The sequence below is a fragment of the Schistocerca americana genome, chromosome 5, assembly GCF_021461395.2.
Source record: "Schistocerca americana isolate TAMUIC-IGC-003095 chromosome 5, iqSchAmer2.1, whole genome shotgun sequence".
Taxonomy (NCBI): Eukaryota; Metazoa; Arthropoda; class Insecta; order Orthoptera; family Acrididae; genus Schistocerca; species Schistocerca americana.
This window is the reverse complement of record NC_060123.1, coordinates 669802623-669827394: the sequence shown is the minus strand read 5'-3', so window position 1 is coordinate 669827394 and position 24772 is coordinate 669802623. Positions and strand designations below refer to the sequence as shown.

General features: G+C 42.6%; 1 protein-coding gene across 2 annotated transcripts in view; it reads right to left on the bottom strand.

Annotated features, from left to right (window-relative positions):
• The window catches only part of LOC124615850 (cytochrome P450 6k1-like), a 46973-nt gene extending 36952 nt beyond the window's left edge, over positions 1 to 10021 (bottom strand). The window contains exons 1-2 of one of the 2 annotated variants that reach the window (XM_047144006.1): positions 9980 to 10021; positions 1701 to 1930 (exon numbers count right to left, since the gene is read on the bottom strand). In XM_047144006.1, the coding sequence (XP_046999962.1) occupies positions 1701 to 1920 (220 nt within the window). In that variant the 5' untranslated portion in view covers positions 1921 to 1930; positions 9980 to 10021. Of the gene's footprint in view, positions 1 to 1700; positions 1931 to 9854; positions 9884 to 9979 lie in introns of those variants that run through there. The other variant, XM_047144005.1, reaches the window with a different exon arrangement.
• Positions 10022 to 24772: the final 14751 nt, after the last annotated feature.

Sequence of the window (24772 nt, the reverse complement as noted above, 5' to 3'; positions counted from 1 at the left end):
AGGCGGCTCAGATATACTGCAGGTCTTCTAATTATTACAAAGAATGCGAACAAGAAAACGAGAAGTATCTGGTTTAGTGATTGGATACTGAGAAGACCACAGTATGTAACCTGCAATAAACTGTTGCAAGAACAGAGTACTGAGGACATGGAAAGCTTCGAAAACCTTTGTAGAATCTCTACAAACGATGTGAAGTGTTTGCTAACGTAGATACGAGACGTCATTTCAAAACAGGACCCAACATTTCACACAGCTATTTCAGCGGAGATGAGATTACTTGGCACGCAACGATTTATCGCCGCAGGTAAACTACGAATTAAACAGCACATTTTATTTATTTCTATGAAACATACATTTAAAAAAAGTCGAATTCCGAAATACTAACTTTGTAGGGGACTCATACAGGTCCCCGATGTACCTGTTTCGCATTCCTGGGAGCACGATTTCTCTAATCATACCTGATGTATGTGGAGCCATTTTTTATGTCTTGGAAAGAGAAATTCATCTGTACATGTGTGAAAGCACAGCACAGAAAATTAATGACATTTTTACTGCATAAAGTAGTTCCCTCTACTTTTCAAAATTAGCTGGTCAGCACTCCAAACACGTAGATTTGTTGCTGTTCTCCAAGGGCGAGAAGGAGCACTATGTCTGGATCAGAAACCTGTCCCCCTATTTTCCCAGTAGTTATCAAACCACGATGGTGTTCGGCATTCTTACGATAGGTGCCTCAACTGTTTTACCAAGAGTTAGTATCTAGAAAGGCACCGGAATGACTGTTCGATCCAGGAACTGGTAAATGTGGAAATGCCTACAGAGGATAAGAAGTTCTTTTGCGCTGACTCCAGGTGCCCCCTTAGTTCCTATGGCACATTGTGAAGGTAACCCTGATGTCTCTCATAAACCTTCGTAGAACGGCACGTACTGTGTGTGGCAGCATGTACCGTCCTACTACTCCTCAGAGGGAATTACACCACGCCAGGTCTTTTACGTGGACACAATGTTAAGGAGAGCTAATGTGAACGTCGAAGTGCTGACTGATGTTGACGTGCTGCTCTTCTTCGAATGTGGGATTCGCGGGGGACTCTGTCAGTGCGTATATAGCCACACCATGGCGAACAATCCACAAATGAGCGAGGAGGAGTTCATGCCATCTGACGCTTTAAGTTACATCCACTAATTGGATGTACACAATCTCTATGGGCACGCCATGCCAACAATCTCTACATCTGGAGGGTTCCACTGGCTGTTGAGAGTGGAAATCGTCAGATTGGAAGAAAACATCCATGATGTGGCCGCAGATTCCGGTGAAGGATTTATCTTGGAGGCAGACCTGGAATCTCCTACTCTCATCTGCATGGTGTGCAAAGTGACTTGCCACCGTGTCGAGAGCGCCTAGTCCAGCGCGATGGTTCCATTTGAAACCTGATGGTAGCGCTGGGGCTACCAGTGATGTAAACGAGCGATATGTATAGTATGCTGAGAGAAAAAGGTGTTAGAATCTTGTTGGATCAAATGCATTTATCTCAGTTGATGTTATAGAAAAAAAAAAATGTTTCCGAAAAAATGGATTTTCAATAAAGACGTATAACAAATATCTATTCTAAGATGGAATTTAATCAAAAGTAAGTATGACACTATCTCTGCGAGTGATCATGAAGAAAATAATGGATTTAAATAATATTTACTTCCAGTCATACCTTTCAGTTGCCAGTAGGCGTCAACTATATCCAATGGCATTGAGAGCTTGCCCACAAAACTTTTGTAGACGTTACCAAAGGGGAACTGCGGTTCCAGATAGGGCGCTCCCTTCTTCTTCCAGTACTTGTACGAGTGGGAGAACCACACGTACGCCACCGCCACTACCAGTGACAGGGCTACCAACAGCTCTGTGAGCCACGATTCTGCGTAGAAAGCCATGTTGAAGAATCTGAAACAGAACCGGATATAAGTGAAATTAGTGTGACGTCTCCTTGCTTCCTTGTAACATCTCGTCCTTCCGTCGCATTGTACCGTCCTTTTACTAGCATGTAAAATAACTGTCACCACCAGAAAGGAACTTTCCAGTGCCATTATCACCACCTCGTTTTATATTAGATCTTTACAGTCTGTAGCCGATGACGTTTGCCACATTATGCGTACAGCCATAGTACTTGTAGGGACGTAAGGGAATTGAGTTGTTGTTTGTAGTCATTTAGGCCAGTGGTGTTTTGTGTAAAGGAAGCTTTGGCTGCAGTTGCAAAAGAAATAATCGTTATCACCATCATTCAGACCAAGAAGTATATGATGTTTTTAAATGCCCCTGTACCTGAAGCAGATAGTGAAGCCTGCTATTGTGGGGCAGAGGTATATGCTGCGCATATAAATGCAGCATGTGAAGTTAATGCAAAGATTATTGGGAAAAGAGTTAAGATAAAAGTGGAAGTCACGTTATTGCTACAGCGTACAGAATCGCAGGTTGGGGAGGGGGCTCTTTGTGCTCGGTTGCTATTTGACCTAGGAACGTGAGGTGAAAAGTTTTTGGTTTAGTCCAGATCATCGGCCATTTTAATAGCCAATAGAAAATCTGTCTTGCTGTAGGTATGTTACACGATATTGACCAAGGTTTGAGCGATGAACCGGAGATGGCATCAAGACAGTTTCGCCAAAGCTTCATCCGATGCCACTATATAAGTAAACTGTTTCGAAAGATAATAAAAAACGTATACCGGATTAGTCACCGGCTGAGCCAAATAAAAAAAAAAAAAATATCTGCATCGTTTGTCAAGATATGGCGATCTAATTTCAACATTATGGTAGAGTAAAAGTTGGAAACCAGAATGAAAAATGATTCTATCAAAGCACAGGAAAAGGCGAATATGTACTGGGCGGTTAGGGTTATAAAAGGAATTAACTAGCTTTTCCGGCTACCTGGCAGCTTCAGAGACATTTAAATCAAAATATTTTCACGTACTCGGCCTTATTTACGACTTAACCGTATTTCCCCAACGCCCATTGCAGTGAGCTCTTGTAGCTGCGTAGTGTTGGCCACCTGCGTCTTGCAATTTACATGCTGAAGTCCCTGACCCTTTGCCCAAAATCCACACTATTAGCCAGTCATAGTAAACAACATATAACATCATATGGCTGAAGAGCATGCAGGTCAATACCTAAACAAGTTTTGCCGAGGGGATAGAATTTCTTTGGTGGCTGTGTTATATTACATGACAGGGGTACTGATACTAACAAGTAAAAAAAGCACGAATACGTCGGGAAGTTTTGATCGGAATGTCTTTGAAGCTGTCACATAAGTACCTCCTTTTACGTCCCTAACTTTTGCCCTGGGTTTGGAAAACAATGAGGTTGTACAGGCAATGCTTTTATGCTGGAACAAACTACGCAAGTTCGAATGGAGTTTAGCTAAGATACTTATATTCTGTAATTTAAAAATATCCATTACGGATTTGAGGTAACTGTTGTTATGTTCTGACAGTAATAACTGGTAGCGTGCAACCATAAGTTTTGTCCTACACACAACTCAGCAAGTTGTTTTGGAGATGCAATGCTAAAAAGTACTCCAACGCAGTTGCGGCGTTCACAAGATGGAATGGAATGAAAACATACTGGACTGTGTGTCCTCGTCTTACATTAAGATCTACAACTTCTGCCGGTGGTCGCGTCATCTCACACCGCACACTGCACCAGGCCTTATCCTGCTGATTGCTATGTGCTCGAAGAATGTCAAGTTGACGCTTCTGCAGGGGTCCGGGTAATTGTTACGAACTCACGATAATACAACGTGAACGCAGTTATTAACTCAACCAAAATGCTGTTCTACAGGTGGCCTACATTTTCCTCATTTCTGAGCCATGCTGCAGCTCGTGTTAGTGTTGTTTGTAGGTTGGAGGCCAGACTGTATCCTTTAGTTGGCATGGTTGCAGTTGTCTGTCTTCTTCTCATCTTGACTGGCGCCACTCGTTTCACAAGCGTTGCCTGTCAGCTAGTGGCAGCAGCGGTGGTTATCGATATGCAGTAATTGTTGCTCTATCTTTGGGGCGACGTTGTTGTTTTTCCATGTCGTGTGAGCGTAGCACTTTGGTTGGGGACTCAGGAAGAGCCAGGTCCGCGCAGTGCGGGAACACGCTGGGACTGCTGGTGGCGCACATAGACTGCCGGATGGAAGGGCTGTGGTCATGAAGGTGCACGACCTCGTCGTAAACCAGATCCTGCAGGCTTTAAGATGAGTGCATTTCAATCCAAGTAGAGAAACCTCCACCATTGTGACATCTCGCGATTCTCCAGTGGCTTGGGTTCGTGTTGCTGCTCGGAGTGTTGCCGAGGCGAAGAGCAGCGAGTGGAGCGCTTGGGGAAGGCGGATCTGATTAGCTTTCCTCGACTTCTTGTCACTATTTACTGCGTTCAGCTTGTTACAATTTGTTAAGCTAAACCAGCTGTACTTTTCTTATCTGGTGGCCGCTAACGCCCCAGTTACCTGCCCAGGGCGTTAGTGTATGTAACGGCAGTGTACGTTTCCTCGCCTTGCCGCTGCTGTCTTGTAGGGCGTGTAGTTTTGACAGATTTCTCGATTGTAGGCCGTTTGTGATTCTTCTACTCTGGTGGTAGGGATTCCTTTCTCGTTCCGGCCGCTCTAAGCACACTATTCTGGGGGCGTAGTGCAGTCCACCGGTTCTGGCTTTGGCGTATTGTTCCATTCTTGCATTTGGTTTATTGGACGTCAGGTAGCTTCAGCAAGATTATCATTAGTCATTCGCTAGACTGCCACTAGTCAGAGTTACCATCTTGTGAAGTGAATGCAACTCTTGGCTGCCTATCTCATCGCTCGCGAAAGTGTTTGTTGCCGGACCTTCTCAGAGGTCGATTCCTGGAGCACCGTCTGTGACTGGATCTTGCGTTTTATTATTGTAATGCCTACATTAAAGGTTATGTATGTACAAGATTACCATCATCTCATTTGACCCGTTTGGTGGTCAGTTGCTTGTTTCTTTTAATTAACCTTTGCTTGTATTTGCTGTTTTACAGCAGATTTCTAAATTTTTTATATAATTGCCGTTCCTGTCGTGTAAGGCCTTCAGCTGTGATTGTGGTCACTTGCTTTGAAAAAATAATTTGATATTTGTATTTTAGCAGTAAACGTTAAAACCTTATATCCTGGCATCTGATACCTTCTGCTGTGTTTGTGGCCACCTACTTTTTAATATTTCAGTACCTGTAAGTTGTAACTGCAGCGAGTTCTTAAACATTCTTGATTTATTGCCATTCTTGGCGTATAAGGCCTTCAGCCGTGATCACAGTGGATCGTTTTTTTTAACTTTATCTGTATTTGTATTTTATGGTGATTTGCTAAATTGTAACACACTGGAATCACTTTTATTAACACAGTTGTGTATTCCTTCATTAATAACTTGTGGTATTTTTTAATTTATGTTGTGTCTGGAATTACTGTTTTAAAAATAAATGTGTGTTCTGTAAAAGGCAACCAATAGTAACGGATTACGGCCCCGTCCACAATCGTAATCGAATCTTGCCTTCCCTTGACTATAAGGTTTCAATTTACTAAATGTGCGGTCCTCATCAAAGAGGTATTGTAACTTTACAATAATGTTGTTGTTGCTGTTGTTGTTATGGTCTTCAATGCGAAGACTGTTTTAAGGCAGCTACTCTATCCTACGCGAGCCTCATCATCTCCGAATAACAGCTGAAACCTACACCCTTCTGAATCTGCCTTCTCTATTCATCGCTTGGTTTCCCTCTACAATTTTTACCATTGAAACTTACCTCCAATACTAAATTAGTCATCCATTGATGACTCAGAGTGTATCCTATCAACCAACCTCTCCTTTTAGTCCAGTTGTGCCACAAATTTCTTGTCTCCCCAGTTCTGTACAGTATCTCCTCGTCAGTTATGTGATCTATCTATGTAATCTTCAGCATTGTTCTGTAGCACCACATTTCAAAGTTTTCTATTCTCTTGTCGTCCAAAAACTCTTTACTGTCCTTGTTTCACTTCTACACATGGCTACACAAAGACCTCCTGAAATGATTTCAGAGCGCTTGAGTCTGTATTTGGTGTTAATAAATTTCCTTCTTCGGAATCGCTTTTCTTCCCATTGCCAGTCTACATTTTATATCCTCTCTATTTCGGCCATCAGCAATAATTTTGCTGCCCAAATAACAAATCTCATCTACTACTTTAAGTGTCTTGTTTCCTAACCTTATTCCCTCAGCATCATCTGATTTAATTCTACTACATTCCGTTATTCTTGTTTCGCTTTTTGTTGATATTCATCTTATATCTTACTTTCAAGACAACTTGCCCTCCATTGGACTGCTCTTCCAAGTACGTAGCAGTCCCTGACAGAATTACAATATCATTAGAAAACCTTAAGGTTTTTTATCTCTTCTCCCTGAACTTAAATTCCAACTCCAAATTTTTATTTGGTTTACTTTACTGCTTGCTCAATCCAAAGATTGAATATTATAAGGGATAGGCTAAAACCCTGTCGCACTCCTTTCTCTACCACTGCCTGCCTTTCATGCCCCTCGACTGTCATAATAATCGTCTGTTTCCTATACAAGTTATGAATAGCCTTACGCTCCATGCATTTTGCCCCAGCTACCTTTAGAATTTTAAATAAAGCATTCCCATTAAGAATCTTCCTGGCAGATTAAAATTGTGTGCCGGACTGAGACTCGAACTCGGGACCTTTGCCTTTCGGGGGCAAGTGCTCTACCTTCGGAGCTACCCAACCACGACTCACGCCCCGTCCTCAGAGCTTCACTTCTGCCAGTATCTCGTCTCCTACCTTCCAAAGCTGTGAGGACGGGGTGTGAGTCGTGTTTGGGTAGCTGAGATGGTAGAGCACTTGCCCGCGAATGGCAAACATCTCGAGTCTCGGTCCGGCAAACAGTTTTAATCTGCCAGGAAATTTCATATCAGCGCACACTCCGCTGCAGAGTGAAAATGTCATTACATTCCGGTTAACATTGTCAAAAGCTTTCTCTAAGTCTGCAAATGCTATGTCGTAGAAACAGTATTGCCTCGCGTATTTCTACATTTCTCCGAAATCTGATCTTTCCTGGGGTCGGCCATAATTATGTATCTGTCTTAAAATAATTCCGCGAAGGCGTACAGAAATCTCATTCCGTTGCCATTAAATTACGCATTCAGTATACTGCCATGTTTCTTTTCGTGAATGACGGTCTCCAGTTCTTCCAGCGGAGCGAGTTTCCTCTCTTTCCAAGTCTTCTTCTCCCCTTCCCTTTATGAGGTAGGCCTGTTTCGTATACAGGATTCGCAACAGCTTATTTGTCATAATTACCCAGTCTGAATGCCTCTTTATGTCCCATGTATGTGACCGAAAATGCTCTTCCCATCTGTCCAATACACACTGTCCAGTCATATTAACGTGACCACCTGTCAAAAGCCTGAATAGCCAACTTTTGCTGCGCGGACCTCATCGAGACATGCTGAAAGAGAGTCAGTGAGGTTCTGGAAGGTACCAACTGGGATGCTAAGCCATGCTGACTTCAATGCCGTGAACGGCTGTGATAGTTTTCTCGATTGAGAATCCATGGCGCGAACAGGCCGATCGAGCTTGTCCCACAGGCTACCTATTGGGTTTAAGTCCAATGAAACTGGAAACCGTGGGAGTGCGATAAACTCAACCAGGTGCTCTTCGAACCACGTACATACACAGCGAGCTGTGTGGGACGTTACGTTGTCCTGCTGGTAGATGCCACCACGTCGAGGAAAAACCAACTACACGTAGGCGTGGTTGCCTCGACGCAGGGTTTGGATAGCACCATTTTGCCATGCACGGAGTACTTTCACCTTGGTGGCACGAGAACATCCGCAATTTTTTTACACGTCCCGCCGTAATTCTTCATACACACTCTGCTGCTAGAGCTGCCAGCTGCCATCTGTGAGTGGCTATTGCACGCTGAGGTCGAACGTAGATGGCGATCACATTATTGTGACTGGACGATACAGTTTTCACCTTAGGATGTGCACCCAGTTTTATAAAATCCCAATCTTTCGAACTTCTTTGTCTTTTTAACGCCGACATGTTTCAGGTTATACTGACTACGAGGGGCGTTTGAAAAGTCCGTGCAAAGTCCGAGAGATGGCACCACGGGTGCATATCGAGGTCATGTTTAGTTAGTAGCATCTTAGGAAAGAACGCACACCAAGTTTCAGTCATATTGGTCTATTTCTTTGTGTTTGGCATTATTTTGAATCAAGGGAGTCGAGTGATTGTCAAAAAAGGACGAAGAAGAATTTCGTGTGGTGATTAAACATTATGAAAGGCAAAACGCCTCAGGAGACTAAAGAGAAGCTTGATGAACATTACAGTGACTCTGCAGCTTCGATTAGAACAGTTTATAAGTGGTTTCAAAATTTTTGGAGTGGCCATATGAGCCCAAGTGATGCTGAACGTTTTGGACGCCTTGTGGAGGTTACAGCTCCAGAAGTCATTGATAAAATCCATGATATGGTGATGGATGACAGAAGAGTTAAGGTGCGTGAGATTGCTAGTGCTGCGGGCATCTCGAATGAACGGGTACACAATATTTTGCATAAAATTTGGACATGAGAAAGCTATCAGCAAGATTGGTTCTGCGATTACGCACGCTTGACCAAAAACGGAATAATGCGAAGAGTTGCAAGGATGGTTGTAGCTGTTCAGGAAGAATCCACAGGACTTTAAGCGTCGTTTCGTTCTGTGTATGAAACATGGATACATTACTATACTCCTGAGACCAAACAACAATCTAAACAATGGGTTACCAAGGGAGAATCTGCACCAAAAAAGGCGAAGACCGTCCTTCTGCCGGAAAGGTTATGGCGACTGCTTTTGGGATTCGCAAGGGATAATCCTCATATACTATTTGGAAATGGGTAAAACTATTACAGGTGCATATTATTCATCGTTATTGGACCGTTTGAAAACCGAGCTTTCTCTTCCGAATGCGAAAATATTTTGTTGAGCCCAACCTACATAGGTAGGAATGATCATCAAAATAAAATAAGAGAAATCAGAGCTCGAACAGAAAGGTTTAGGTGTTCGTTTTTCCCGCGCGCTTTTCGGGAGTGGAATGGTAGAGAGATAGTATGATTGTGGTTCGATGAACCCTCTGCCAAGCACTTAAATGTGAATTGCAGAGTAATCATGTAGATGTAGATGTAGGGTGTTTCTCCTACTCCATCAAAGAGTTAGGATAAATAATACCCAGTCAACTACAAACTTACAACCATATAAGTAAATTTAGTTTAAAATAGTGCTGTATTTGTCAATCGGCACATTTGACATTGTTAAGTTTGTTGCGAGAGTGAAAATGAAACAACGAAGTGACTAAACTGAACACAACATGAAGTCTGTGGCACTGACATCAGGTAGCTAACCACTACAGTAGCCCTCGTTGCTCCGACAATACTGGCAGCGAAACGTCAGTCAGTCGAAAACACTGACTTCGCAATCAAAAACTAGAAAGTTAACCCGCAAATTACGAACGCACGCATTTTTCGCATGAGAGTTTTGTTACAACGCAAACGGAGACTAGTTTTGAAATTCATTCGTGTCGTTTGTAGAACAAACTCACACGCACTACTGACAGACTGAGCGATACTGCAACCAAGACAGATAAACAAGTGAGGCGGCACCAACAGTGCATGCGCAGTGAAGATCAAGGTCGACCGTTCGCGGAAAGTCTCAGGCTGCGTGAGTCTCATAGATATACGCTGACTACCAGTCTATACTACGGACATGAATGTGCGAATGGACCCTACGGTTAAGTTGACAGAGAGAGAGAGAGAGAGAGAGACAGAGAGAGAGAGAGCGCGCTGCTACACTCACCCGTTCGCTGCCGCAGCTCGTGTGCATCTCCCGATAGTCTAAGTATGAATGAGGCATACAACTGGGAGGGAGGGAGGGAGAGTGAGAGAGGGAAAGAAACGACGCGAGAGCGCTGCTACACTCACCTGCCTTTTGCCTCAGCTCCAACTCCTTACGTCTCACATCGCCATCTGTATATAAGAAGTGGGCCGCCCTGACTGATAATCAACGGAGCAAATTATCTGTGAAAGTTTGGCTCCGGCGGAGAATTCCTGAGTCATCTGTTGTCAGCCGAAGAGCTGTGTGTCCGAGAGGAAAGTGCACCGTCATAGTGGCTAAGGTAAAATCGAAGCTACTACGCTTGTGACGGATCTATCTATAACAGTTACTCATAAGATATGTAAATAGCTCCGGTGACATCATTATTCTTATCGTATATGATCAGATAGTTTCATGTTCCATGGATCGGGTGGAGGATTTATTATGATTTTGTACGTCGAGACACTTAATATTCATATTATACAGTCATACATAAATGCAGCTATGTGCTGAACATTTAGTGCTTTTTTAACTTTTTCCCAAAGTAAATTAGTAATTCCTATGCACCACCTCTTACGTACTTCGAAACTAGGAATTATCCTACAAAGTAGAAGAAGGTGTCAAGGAGAAGTTTTTTCAACATTTTATTCACATTTAACTTTGCTGTCTGTCAGACATTTTATGTTACAGAGTAGGTAATCAAAAATTTTGGTGTAGCTCTTAAAGTCAACTTTAATATGGAGTAATGAATGTTATTTTTGCTTCGGGTGTTGTAATTGTGCACATAATTGTTTCTATTCAACTATGTTGAATTATTTACAGCGAAGTTCACGAGGGAATACGAATAACGAGACGCGGTTGTCAAAATGCCTAAATATGTTCTGCAAGATGCTCGTGTGTCGGCACTATATATTACTCTTACAGTATGTTTTTGGTCATTGAAAACTTCCTTTCTTAAAGACAAGTTATTCCAGAATATTATTCCATACATTATTAACTAGAATTACGCGAAGTATATAAACTTACTGATTTTTTTCCCTCAAGGGTAGCAATCTTTCGAAGTGCAAATCTGGTTTAATTGAGTGCTTTTTCCAGTTTAAATTAGTTTAAATTCTCATCATTATGGAGACTAAACTTTTGAAATTTCCTCCTCACTTATTATTTCCTCACCATTAGTTGTATTATTGTCGGTGCTGTACCTATAAATATGCAGAACTGAATATTTTGTGTCCCTCTGGATATGAAAGAGAGACAACCTGTTGAAAACTGGTCAATAATACTTCCGAGTACATTAATATTTCTTTCGTTGTTAATGTGTGTTTAACTGCTACGTTCGCAGGTTCGAATCCTGCCTCGGGCATGGATGTGTGTGATGTCCTTAGGTTAGTTAGGTTTAAGTAGTTCTAAGTTCTAGGGGACTGATGACCACAGATGTTAAGTCCCATAGTGCTCAGAGCCATTTGAACCATTTTTGAATGTGTGGTGGTGGTGGTTAGTGTTTAACGTCCCGTCGACAACGAGGTCATTAGAGACGGAGCGCAAGCTCGGCTTAGGGAAGGATTGGGAAGGAAATCGGCCGTGCCCTTTCAAAGGAACCATCCCGGCATTTGCCTGAAACGATTTAGGGAAATCACGGAAAACCTAAATCAGGATGGCTGGAGACGGGATTGAACCGTCGTCCTCCCGAATGCGAGTCCAGTGTGCTAACCACTGCGCCACCTCGTTTGAATGTGTGTTTACATTTATTTACAGTACGGTACTACTGTCATCTCCAAAAATAATTAATTCTGCTTGTTGTATGTTAGATGGGAGGTTGTTTATAAACGAGAATATCAGAAACATCAGTCAGAGGAGGAAGGGAAAAGATGCTCCGCTCAGTGAATGTGTGATACGCACTGGGTCTTGAATTCAAAAAATGGTTCAAATGGCTCTAAGCACTATGAGCTTAACATCTGAGGTCATCAGTCCCCTAGGCTTAGAACTACTTAAATCTAAATAACCTGAGGACATCACACACATCCATGCCCGAGGCAGGATTCGTACTTGCGACCGTAGCAGCAGCGCGGTTCCGGACTGAAGCGCCTAGAACCGCTCGGCCACAGCGGCCGGCAAATAATTAACGTAGTATAATGAAATTTAATTAACAGCAAGTTTTAATCACTGCAGTGTATTGAGGCGTGACGAATATTTAGCAACCCATTACATTTGGATGTAGTTCATTCTACGGACAATAATGTGTGATGTGACCTTCAGAAAAAGTGCACATATATTGGTACTAAATAGTTTAAGGAGACGAGGTCATAAGAGAAGAATTGCAGGAAGTAGGAGTAATTTCTATACCTCTCCACTCTAAGTCTGATAAGAGCACGAGGTGCTCAAAAATGGATCAAATGGCTCTGAGCACTGTGGGACTTAACATCTGAGGTCATCAGTCCCCTAGACTTAGAACTACTTAAACGTAAGTAACCTAAGGACATCACACACATCCATGTCCGAGGCAGGATTCGAATCTGCGACCGTAGCAGCAGCATGGTTCCGGACTGAAGCGCCTAGAACCGCTCCGTCACAACGGCCTGCCACGGGGTGCCGCGCTCGTGCGAGTACACCACTGTGGTGTTCATTTCTAAAGCTGTTCTGTTCACTGTGTTGTTTCGGTCCAGTGCTTCTTTGAAATCGTTTGATGTCAGTTTTTGTGAACATATTGCACATCATGGAGAGGAGTCTGGTGGATCCAGTGTTTTTTATGTCTTGCCTCTCTCCTTTCAGGTGAAGTACATGAATTACAGAATATTTATAATTTTGGGGTCTTGTCTCTGGAAGGTCCTTTTCTATGGCTTCGCTTGCAGCTCTGACCATTCTTTTCAAAAAGCGTCATTTGCAGGCATTGCCTTCTATTTCTGAATGGCTATCTATACGCGCCATCTGGCAGCAATTTTGGAAAGTTATTACTTCACTACATGTGTTTTCGAGTCACCTTTGGGTGATTCCAGGTCAAATGATTAAGGGATGTCTTTCGCCCTTCCCCCACGATCCTCGAAGAGTTGGTTCAAATTTTGTGTGTAAGTTTGCTAATCGACTCAGTGGTGATATACAAGATATACAAACTTCAGTGTTTTGTGAATAGGGGTGCCTGAAATAAAGAACAGCAAAACATCGCGGCAAAATTTCAGAATTTATGGCAGTATATGAATTACTGTATACCACTGAATAATTATGACAATTACGTAAAAGCTTCCAACCTTAGCACGCTTCTATAACAGTTAATGTTGTGCATTCTGCATAGATTTTATATCGCTTGATTCATTCTTTCTGGGCCAAGCGACACTAAAAATGGTCAGTAAATTGTTTTATGATGCCATGTCTCCCAAGCTTAAATACGAGGGGCGTTCAATAAGCAATGAAACACATTTTTTCAATTGAAAAAATGCACATTTTGTTGTGGGACCTCATGGAATATTCCCACTTCGTCCTTCATAGTTTCGTGAAGATCCAATAGGTGGGGGCGTTGTAAGCAGCCCTCAAAATGACGTCTTTACGGAGTTGCGTTCCAAGCAGAGAGCTGCCACAGATTTTTTTTTTTTTTTTTTTTTTACGGAAAACCAAAGCATCGCTGATATTCGTGGGCGGAGACCTGGCAGTGAACAAAAGCACGGTGAGTCGTTGGGCGAGGCGCCTGTTATTATCGCATCTCCTGCGTGCGAGCCATTTGCACACAGCTGCGACTCTGCAGTGTTTTAACGTGCGGACACCTTCATTCCAGGTGATCGACGGATCACAATCAAACACTTTGCTGCACAACTGGACGTCTCTATTGGTGCTGTTGACACACTCGTCCACCATTTGCGTTCAAAAATGGCTCTGAGCACTATGCGATTCAACTTCTGAGGTCATCAGTCGCCTAGAACTTAGAACTAATTAAACCTAACTAACCTAAGGACATCACACACATCCATGCCCGAGGCAGGATTCGAACCTGCGACCGTAGCGGTCACGCGGTTCCAGACTGAAGCGCCTTTAACCGCACGGCCACACCGGCCGGCCCCACCAGTTGGGATACTCAAAGGTGTGTGCCCGCTGGATTCCTTGCCCCCCTACAGAAGACCATAAAGAGCAACTAAGGATCGTATGTGAGGAATTGTCTGCGCGTTACGAGGCTGAACGTAACGATTTTTTGTCGAATATCGCAAAGACGATGGGTTCATCACTTCGAACCGTAATGAGGCCACACCACCTCTCCTCCGAGGTAAAAGTTCAACGCCGCACCCTCAACCGTTTAAGTGATGGCGACGGTCTTCTGGGACTCTGAAGGGGTTATCCTGTTTTTAATAGACTCACTCAAAGTGCAGCAGTCGACTTGGAAGTGTACTGTGCTAACCTCAAGAAATTGAGGAAACGACTTCAACTTGTTCAACGCCACGAAAATACAAACGAATTTCTCAGTCCCCGTGACGGCACAAGAGTTCACCCAAGTCTGACCCCCCGAGAGGTGCTCACAAAACTTCATTGGCCTGTCCTTCCTCATCCACCCTACTGCCCCGATCTCGCCTCTTCCGACTTCTATCTGTATGGCCCAACGAAGGATTGACGCCGAGGGAAGCAGTATGTGGACGATGGGGTGGGGTTATGGGTTCAGCTTTGGTTCTGACGTTCACCAGCAGAGTGGTACCACGTGGGCGTACAGGCCCTCCCAGTAGGATTGCATGAAGCCGTCGCACTGAACGTTGGAAAATAGGGTTTTGTAGCCAAGAGAGTGGGGAATAATATGGTATATTGGAATCCTGAATAAAACTAACCTGTTTTCGGAAAAAAAAATGTATTGCATTCCGTACTGAACGGCCCTCGTATCTTGGTCTCCTCACGTACTTGGCTTAGACGGGTTCCCTGTTGCGGTCTTGTTCTCTAATAGCTGGTTCATAACACATGCAACACCTCATTAGGTTGTTGTGCGCTCGACTACCTGCATTACTTATCACTTTTAGTTTTATAATTTTTAAAATAAATGGGAGAGAAAGTAACCGAAAGGTACCATTTGCTGCAAAAACAATGACATGAAAATTCTTGTAACTTAAAGTGACACCTATCCAGACTTAAATTAACTACCATTTTAAAGAGCATTCCTTTCTCTGTAACATACCTACGATTGAGCTTCTCCCTGAAAAACCACAATTTTCCACGGAAGTTTGTCATTCATAACACTATTTCGGAGTACCATTTCCTAAGATCACCCAATTTGTTGGAATGTGGTGTAAATGCACGCATAAACTTAGTATCGCTTGAATGTAAAATGAAACATGAAGCTTTTTTTTTTGTAATTTTCAGCTTTTTAGAACAGTACAGTACAAGCAAAAAGTAATCGAATTTTATAAAAATGTACTCAAATTTTGTTTGGCTTTAGACAGTAAAGTTTGGAGAAGTAGTTTTCTTTGACACTGCCGAGCAGATCCAATGTACGGAGTCCGCCAGAAAAATCTATACACTCTTTGTCAGGCTCTATCGAGATATCGATATTCTCAAATGTTCAGATGTGTGTGAAATCGTATGGGACTTAACTGCTAAGGTCATCAGTCCCTAAGCTTACACACTACTTAACCTAAATTACCCTAAGGACAAACACACACGCCGGCCGTGGTGGTCTAGCGGTTCTCGGCGCTCAGTCTGGAACCGCGCGACTGCTACGGTCGCAGGTCCGAATCCTGCCTCGGGCATAGATGTGTGTGATGTACTTAGGTTAGTTAGGTTTAAGTAGTTCTAAGTTCTAGGGGACTGATGACCACAGATGTTAAGTCCCATAGTGCTCAGAGCCATTTGAACCATTTGAATTTGAACAAACACGCACACCCATGCCCGAGGGAGGACTCGAACCTCCGCCGGGACCAACCGCACAGTCCATGACTGCAGCACCTTAGATCCCTCAGTATCGATATTGTCATTCGATTTGAGTTACGAGTGTGTTGTAGTATGGTATTGGCTCAACAGATGTTAGTACTTTCATCTCGGTATTGAGAAAACAAGGTGGCTGGAGCACGCTTGACATTCGAGCAACGAAAATGTATTGTGAAGTCGTTTTTCAAATTTGATAATGCCGTTGGAGTGCAACGTCAATGGAGACGGGAGTTTGAAACAGAACCACCAACTCGCCTAATAATTAAATGCGTCATTGACAAGTTTGAATTGCATGGAACGATTTGTGATACTTACAAAGGAAGATCAGGAAGACAGCGTACAGCTACAAGCCCTGCTTCGTCGGCTCTCGTGATGGAAACGTTTGTTAATTCTCCACAGAAGTCTGCTATGCAATGTCCACGTGAAGTGGGGATTAGCAGTACAAGTGTTCGAAGAATTCTGAAAGCTGCAAAGTGGACAGTTTACATTCCACAATTACTGCACTCTATTAATGGTGATGATCCTGATCGCCGAATGCAATTTTGCGAATGCTACCAAAAAATGCTAACTGATGACGAACAATTTGTGACGAAGGTAGTGTGGAGTGACGAGGCACAATTTCATCTTAATGGAACTGTGAATTGGCATAACAGTGTGTACTTGGCACCGAAAAATCCGTATGTTTATGTGGATAAAGCGGTCAGTGCACTAGGGGTTCATGTGTGGTGTGGATTATCATCCAGGGGCTTAGTAGGACCCTTTTTCTTCGATGCTACTGTCACTGGAGAAGTGTACCTGGAAATGTTACGCACATCGGTTTTGAAAGGTATACGTCCGCTTTATGGAGCTGATGAAGAGGTCTTCTACCAACAGGACAGGGTGCCACTACACTATCACCTAGACGTACGAGCTTCCCTGGATGAGAATTTTCCGGGGCATTGGATGGGCGAAGAGGGCCCATTGACCTCCCTCCATGGTCGCCAGATCTAACACCTATGGACTTTTATTTGTGGGGAACTGTGAAAGATCGACGTAAGCCACGCAAGCTGGAGGAACTTCGCCAGGAGCTTACAGTGACATGTGCAGCGGTCTCCACTGTAACATTGACTGACATAGTTGCGGCGACAGCTCGTCGTTCTGTTATGTGTATAGCATTTTGAACATTTAAAGTAACCACGTGCTAAACTGAAGGTTGTACAACATGTGTGATAAATTATTAAATGTAAAATAAACACACAAGTAATACCTTTCGTTCCTTAAAATGTGTATACATTTTTCTGGCGGAGTCTGTATTTAATGTAAGACATCGTGGAAGCACCTAAAACTATTGTAACGAATATTTAAGGGAGAGTTTCCAAAGTTGGGCCGTTGCCTAAGTTGTGCCACCTTCGTATTGTGCTTTGTGTTGCTAATTTAGACCTTCAAGTGGCTCTACTGGAGAGAAATGTTCTCAAGGTCGCGTGACACAGTGGTCAGTCGACTGTAGCCATGGAGCAAAAAATAATTGCCATTGTTATATTCTCTCCGTTTTCGGTAAAAGTGTTGCGCAACAAACCTTAAGCAGTTTTACACCGTACGAGTAACAAATAAGTTGTCTGCAAACTAGTCCATGACTACCTTTTGTTAATTAATAACTAGACATTGCAAAACTAGAGTTTAATTTAGTGCATTCCTGTAATTTTTCCTTTTCTTTTACGGCGGCCATTTGCCGAAGTCGAACTAACGCGTGTTTCCTAATCTGAAACGGTCTATTTTAGGAAACATTCATAACAATTAATTTTGAAATGCACTTTTACAATAAGTGATAGGAAGGTGATAAGTTTTTAGCTTCTCAAGGAGGATGCATGGGAAATAGAAGATGAAGGTCACCGTGGCAGCAGACAGGAACTGTGACTATTGATTTAATGAGTGTGCTCGTGTGTATGGTAAACACACATGCTGATAGTAAACACACATTCGGAAGACAGTAAACTTCTACGTCTGAAATGGAAAAAAACTCGCAAACCACTTCCTATTACTTGAAGGGAGTTTTTCGGGTATACCATCAAAGATATTCATAAACTTGCATTTACGTAGCAAAGATATGTGAGCTACTTCATTGTTTCAACAAAGAGAAGGAAATGACGAGGAAAAAGTGGTTTTACTCATGAGATGAAATCTACAACTTTCCCCCTGTCAGCCAGAAGGAAGGTCAATGGTAGGAGTTGAGGGGTTTAATGGAGAGAATGTGAATCAATTTTTCGAAAAAGACAGTTGAAAGTCGTCGTGCAAAGAAGCAAGAACCAATTGTCGTGCATCACGTAATATTGCAGTCATGTGGGCACACCACCCACAGATCTCAGCCACTTGATGTTTCGTTCTGTGCGCCTCGTCAAACCTTTCTCATTCAAGCCCAGAACAAATGGTTGCTGAAAACGTAGGTGAAACTATAACACAGATTCAGATATCTGGACTGTTGAACGAAACCCATGGCCTACCAACAACAACTGGAACCGCAGAGAGTGCCTTCTGTCCAGCAGGAATTTGGACTGTGAATATGAACGCGTTTTCAGATCACAATTTTTCTCCAGCAGAGTGCTTCAAAATTGATCATAGTTTCCAAGAGAAATTCATCTCTAGAAACAGTGGAAGCCAGGAATCTTCTTCAGAAGACATTTTAAGTGATGATCAGCGTACGGCACTTAAAAGGATGTTCAGGAAGGTTGTGAGCAAGGTGTTACTCCCTCCAGATTCAAGCAGGGTGGGACAAATAAAAGTGCCCCGGACAAGTGGATACGATTGGACGTGAATATATGCATATAAGCACACCAACTAACTTCCAACAGGATGGGGCAACTGCCCATACAGCCGGCCGAACCGTAGACCACGTTTACACAATCTTCACGCCTAACAGGGGTGTTAGCAGAGGTCAGCCCGGTCGCAGTCCTAGCTAGCCAACAAGATCACCTGATATGTCAGTGTGCGATTATCTTGTGTGTGGAGCGCTCAAGTCTAAGGTGTGCCGCAACAACCCTCATAGTCTTTAAGAACTGCAGCATAACATTTCGGATGAAACTGGAGAAATTCCAGCAGTCCTGCTTCGGTCCGTCCTCAGCAATTGCTGACCAGAGCTCAAAAGTGCCAAGAGACGAGTGGGGGGTCACTTTAAACATCTGCTGTAGTCAGGTTAGTGCTGTATTTTCTTTCATCTTACTAGTGATGAATACTACAAAAATATTGGTTTTGTGTAATATGGCATAATTACCTAAATATCTTGTATGTCTAATAAATGTGTTGAAATACAACTTCTTTAAAGTATTAGAGTTTTTATTTATCTTTTACTCACAGCTTTACGATTGATCCAGCTTTATGTAAATGGTCTAACTACCTAATTATCAGGTGTCTAATAAATGTGTTGAAATACAAGTTCTTTAAAATATTACAGTTTTTGTTTATTTTTTACTCGTAGTTTTGCCACAAGTCCAACTTAAGCAACTGAAGGTCCAAATTAAACAACCTGTTTTCTAATATTCGGAACATTTATATACTTCTAAATTTTAAATTATACGCCTTTAAGTTACGTATTTATTCATAATGTAATACCGGGTGATGCAAGTGTATAACATGTAAATTATTTTACAGTATTTTCCATTTCAATTAAATATATAACAAAGGCTTGGGGGTAGCAAAATATAAAAGTGGTCCAATGTAGGCAAACTTCCTCTGTTTTCAGAAAAATATTCTCAGCAAGCGACCATCTTCAGGTCACAAATTAACAGACACTGCAGATACACTAAGAAAGGTTAACTCTTAATACTGGCCTACCACCAAGCTGTTTCAAGATACATTACCAAACAATATGGTTTACTTGGAGACCACGTCCCTTCGTATACTAAGCATGGAATTCCATACTGAATTTGCTCGACATTCCTGACCCTGGGTTTGAAGCAAGTATACATGGACTGTTATCAAAATCATTGAAACTGAAATAAAAATTGCTGTCTTTATAGCATGAGTTATCCCTCTCCGCTAACACAGAAATAACATTTCTTAGGTGGAAAGCAAGTTAGTGGTTGCATGCAAGACAGACCACACAACTGTCGTGTATGTAGTGTAAACACTGTTAACTGATATCCTGGATATCTGTGTCGCCCACTACGTCTGAGATATAACCAACCTACAGCCTGGTTCAACCCATGCGCAGGTACTGCGTCTCTTATTAAATGTGGTAATGTCGGATGAAGGAAAACCAAAAATCTACTAAGGTTTCCAATCTCATCGTTTTATTTGCTTAATTTCGATTAAGATAACAAGGTGACTTGGTAGCAGCGTATGCTAAAAGTGTGGGCCACCATCCTTGAACGACACGTATCAGTTGCTTAGTACTTTGCTTTACCAGTTTCTTGTTTCCCCTGTGCTTGCTAGAGAAAAAAAGTCTGCTGTTTAGAGTACCACCACAGAACTACCTGGGAGACACTTCATATGACGCAAAATATGGAATCCGTGTTTTGTAGTAGAAATTTTGCAGTTGTGTATGTCTGCCTTAGGACTGCAAACATCGGCTGGTATACCCTCTCGCATGATGCAGACAACACTGGAATGGGCTGTCTAGCCCCCAGCCTATTTCCATCTCAGGAATAAAAGGCAGAAAAACCCACAGTGTAAACAGCTAGCACTAACTACAAAGCCGATCTTTTTTTATTATTTTTTGGATGATGCCTCCCAATACATGGTATAAGAACCTTGCTTCAAGTCCAGGGATGAAAAGTTCCAAGCAATTTAAACGTGTGACTCCCTTTTTAAAACGCAAGAGCAGTGTAGTCATGGCGACGTCATACCATTTGCTAACGTGTCTCATTGTCTCATTAACATTTGCCTACGTGCCAATTTTTCTTGATATATCGTGAGCGGTTTCCAATTTATAGTTCAATATCACATCTCAGGGAACCATTCTTCACAGGCCCTAGCTCCTTGAAACATCTCTTTAGACCCTATATTGTACGAGGGTGATTCGGAAAGTAAGGAAAGATCGGTTGCGAAATGCAAAATACAGTGAAAATCTGATGAAGCTTTGCACAGATGCGTTGGGCACTGTGTCTAGTACGCCCGTCGATCGCATCGTGTCGCTCTTTTCAGTTCTGAGTCCACAGTGAGAACGTAAAGATGGCTACAAATTAGCGTCTCCCGCCAAGTATGAGGGCCTGGCGAAAGATGTCGGATGAAGCTATGCAATCCACATAACATAATTGTCATGCATGTCACGACAATTATCGGCCGCACTCTGCAGGGGCAATAAAGATGCTCGTGCAGCATTTTCGATGGGAAGTGTTTGATCACCCATAATATAGAAAGTAATTGGCTTCCCATGAGGTTCATCTCTGCTCAAATAAACCGCTGGCTATGAAGCCAATATTTTGACACACCAGACAACGAGCGGCAGTCCAGAGTAGAAACTTGTCGAAAACCAGTGGCGGCTGTCTTTTTATAACGAGGGAATTGAAAAGTTGGTACAACGCCACGACAGATGTCGAAGTCTGAGCGGCGACTGCGTAGAGAAGTAGCTGGAAGGTGTAGCAAACCGTTGCAAATAAAACGGTTTTGATTTTCACTGTGGTTTCCATTTCGCGATCTATCGTTCCTTACTTTCTGAATAGCCCTCGTATGTATGTTTCCCTATTTCCCAAGCTATCTGTTTACACTTGGCTATCATACAATAATCATGCAGTTTGTATCTTCTTGAGCAATTACGTTTCTTAGACTCGCACATTGCTTTTCTCCGCGAACACCGTTTGGCCCCGTCGTTCAGTGAACGTAGAAAAACACAAAGCGAGAAATCTATTCTTAGACTCTGAAAATTGATAACTACATATTTTTCGCTCTCACTACCATGTTTCAGAAGCGGTACAAATGCGAATGTCACAGTTTACTTTCGTGGCACTACATATTGATAACATATTTCAACAGCCTTTTAGTTTTTCTACAATGTTTTGAACTGTTACGGACCTGCCGGCCGATGTGGCCGAGCGGTTCTAGGCGCTTCAGTCCGGAACCACGCGGCTGCTACGGTCTCAGGTTCGAATCCTGCCTCGGGCATGGATGTGTGATGTCCTTAGGTTAGTTAGGTTTAATTAATCTAGTGGACTGATGAACTCAGATGTTAAAATCCATAGTGCTTAGAGTCATTTGAACCATTTTTGTTACGGACCCGCTAAAATCGTGTACTGGTCGGTTTATAACCAACAAAACTACATAAAACAGTTTGACGTTATTTAAACAGCCGTAATAATTACTTAGATAAAAACTGCACATGACACTTGCTTTTTCCGTTCATTGCAACTGGTGCACCCAGTCACATTTTCGTACTTAATTGCTGTTACCATACTCAGTTGCTGTTTTCCATTAATGCGTTTCCTTAAACGTGATGTTCATTGCGCCTTTTATCGTAGCACATCAATTTCGTTCTCGCTCAAGCACGTGCTTCTTAGCCGGCCGACGTGGCCGTGCGGTTAAAGGCACTGCAGTCTGGAACCGCAAGACCGCTACGGTCGCAGGTTCGAATCCCGCCTCGGGCATGGATGTTTGTGATGTCCTTAGGTTAGTTAGGTTTAACTAGTTCTAAGTTCTAGGGGACTAATGACCTCAGCAGTTGAGTCCCATAGTGCTCAGAGCTCTTTGAACCATTTGAACGTGCTTCTTAGTAATCTGATATAGAATGCGTTAGGACACAGCTTTTTCGATAAACCTGCTCAAAACGACTGCTAACAGAGTCTTTGTGACGACATCCGATATCTCGCGAGAGTGGAAAAAATATTTCGATAAGGAAGTGATATAATATTTATTCCTGGTGTACTGCGTATGACCGTAATAATCCGACGGTAAACAAAGCGAGGTCTCGGAAGACGTGCAAGATACACTTCAGCGCTGATAAGCCCTGGGGAGAAGATGATTTGCTGATCGTGATATCTACCATTGCTGTCGTCACAAAAGCAGACATTGAACGCATATGAATAAAACATGTTCGCAACTTACAATGTCTGTTGGTGAAGGTAAAATACGAATATACGCATGGTGAAAATCGATCACAATCGATACAATAAATAAGTACACTTTCTAAGATTGTCGATTTATGTTACCTCAGCAACAAATCGACGAGTCTACCGGACGGAGGTGACAAGTAGTTTCCGCTGTGAAATACGTTTCTCTGGACAGTTTCTGACGTCGCTGCGCCTCCAAATGATATCTATTTTAATCACAACACACTTACTTAACAGAGCAAGGTAATTTTTTGTAGGACATCATCACACGTGAGCGATAGAACAACCAAATTTTAAACACAAGACTTCAATACTCAAGTCTGGTAACGAGATGTGATTCTCGTGCATCCTTCGTACAATAAAATGAAAGTAAATACTTTCGTTTTACGTTTATTGCAACAGGCAAAAATACAGAGCCTTCAGCTTTCCAGTCGCAAGTAACAAAAATCCATCAGCCAACAATTCACTAGAAACTGTGCCCTCTGCCAACGTCATACTTATATCTTATGAATAATTCATATTTTACGTTCCTTTGTTTCAGTATTAGTCTCAAATCATTTTATTAAGAGGACGTGCTAAAACTTAATACCTTCGAATTTTTATGTATAAACTCTTAAAACAAATTTTTTAACATTCTACATCCTTATTCTTCATGCTCCATATTTATTTCTCATCATAATTATTCTGACAACAAACACATTTCTTCCAATGAGAGACGAATTTGTTGACACTGTCTCTGTAGATGGTGTCACAATCTCACCTCTACTTGCGCCACTTCCTATCAACGTCAAGTCCTCGAAGGTGTTCTTTAAGTTTTGGAATCAAATGAAAATCGGTTGGGGCCAAGTAGGGACTGTATGGAGAATGATCGATGACAATAGTAGTTGGTTCTGGCGGAAAACGTGCAGACATCAGCATCAGCGCTTTATGATCATCAATACCGTTCCTAAAAGTTAGCTGTCATCAAATCCAGCCACGTGGCACCGAGACCATCCCTGGAATGGTCGAATAAAACCAATCGAGAGACTGATGACTCAAAAAACATAAAAAAATTTCCAGTTGTCTCATTTGTCCTCGCGACCCGTTTCTTTCGACACAGTTCTCTTCCGCTCCGCAGGATTCGCTGCTTCAGCTCGTTCCGTGTACAGCCGTACTGTTCAGCCCATATCCGCAACGTCTCCGTTACGTAATCTATGATTACTCTTACTTTGTCGCAGGCGTCCCTGCCTAAAATTCCTTCATACGGGACATCTAACTCATCTTCCACTATCTGAAACTCGTGTTCCACAAACACATTGGCATCTATCCTCAGCGTTAATATTGGTGTTATGTGAGTCTCTATTACTGCTTTAGTGATCCCTTTAAGTTTTATTCTTTCGTCAGCGTTACTGGCAAACGTACCCTACAGTGCTGATTCCTTTATTAAACTCACCTGAGCAGCACTATCTACAATGAAACTTGTATTTCCTGCGCATCCCTGTGCACGTCTTAAATTGACAGAATCATTCCTCCTCTTGCAGTCTACTGAGTATAACTTTGTCTTTCTTTCGTTTCCCGTTTTCTGAGTCTTTGTATTCGCTAACGCAGCATCGGCGTTACATTGTCGGTGTCCTGGTTCTTTGTAAATGAAACATACCACGGGTCTTGCCAGATCGTTAGGCCTGGCTGCCTTTGGTGATCTCATCGACAACACACCATCGGTAGTTTGCTTCCAGTTCCTCTGTGATGACCTCTCCATAGCGTTTACTCTGTCCTTCTCGGCGGTGATAGAGTATGGCGTGCTTGTTTCTCCGCTCCATTACAACTATGTTGCTTGGCGTCTATTTTCCTGACGCGTTTCTCTGTAGTGCAGTTCTTCGCACGTTGACCTCTTTTCTTACGTCTGAAACAGTAATCTCTCAGGCGACCGGATTCATCCAACTTTTCTTTACAAGGGGTGGTGGGTGCTTCTTCGGTTAACACTATATCTTCGGGTTTTACTAACGTTAAAAACCTCTCCTCTTG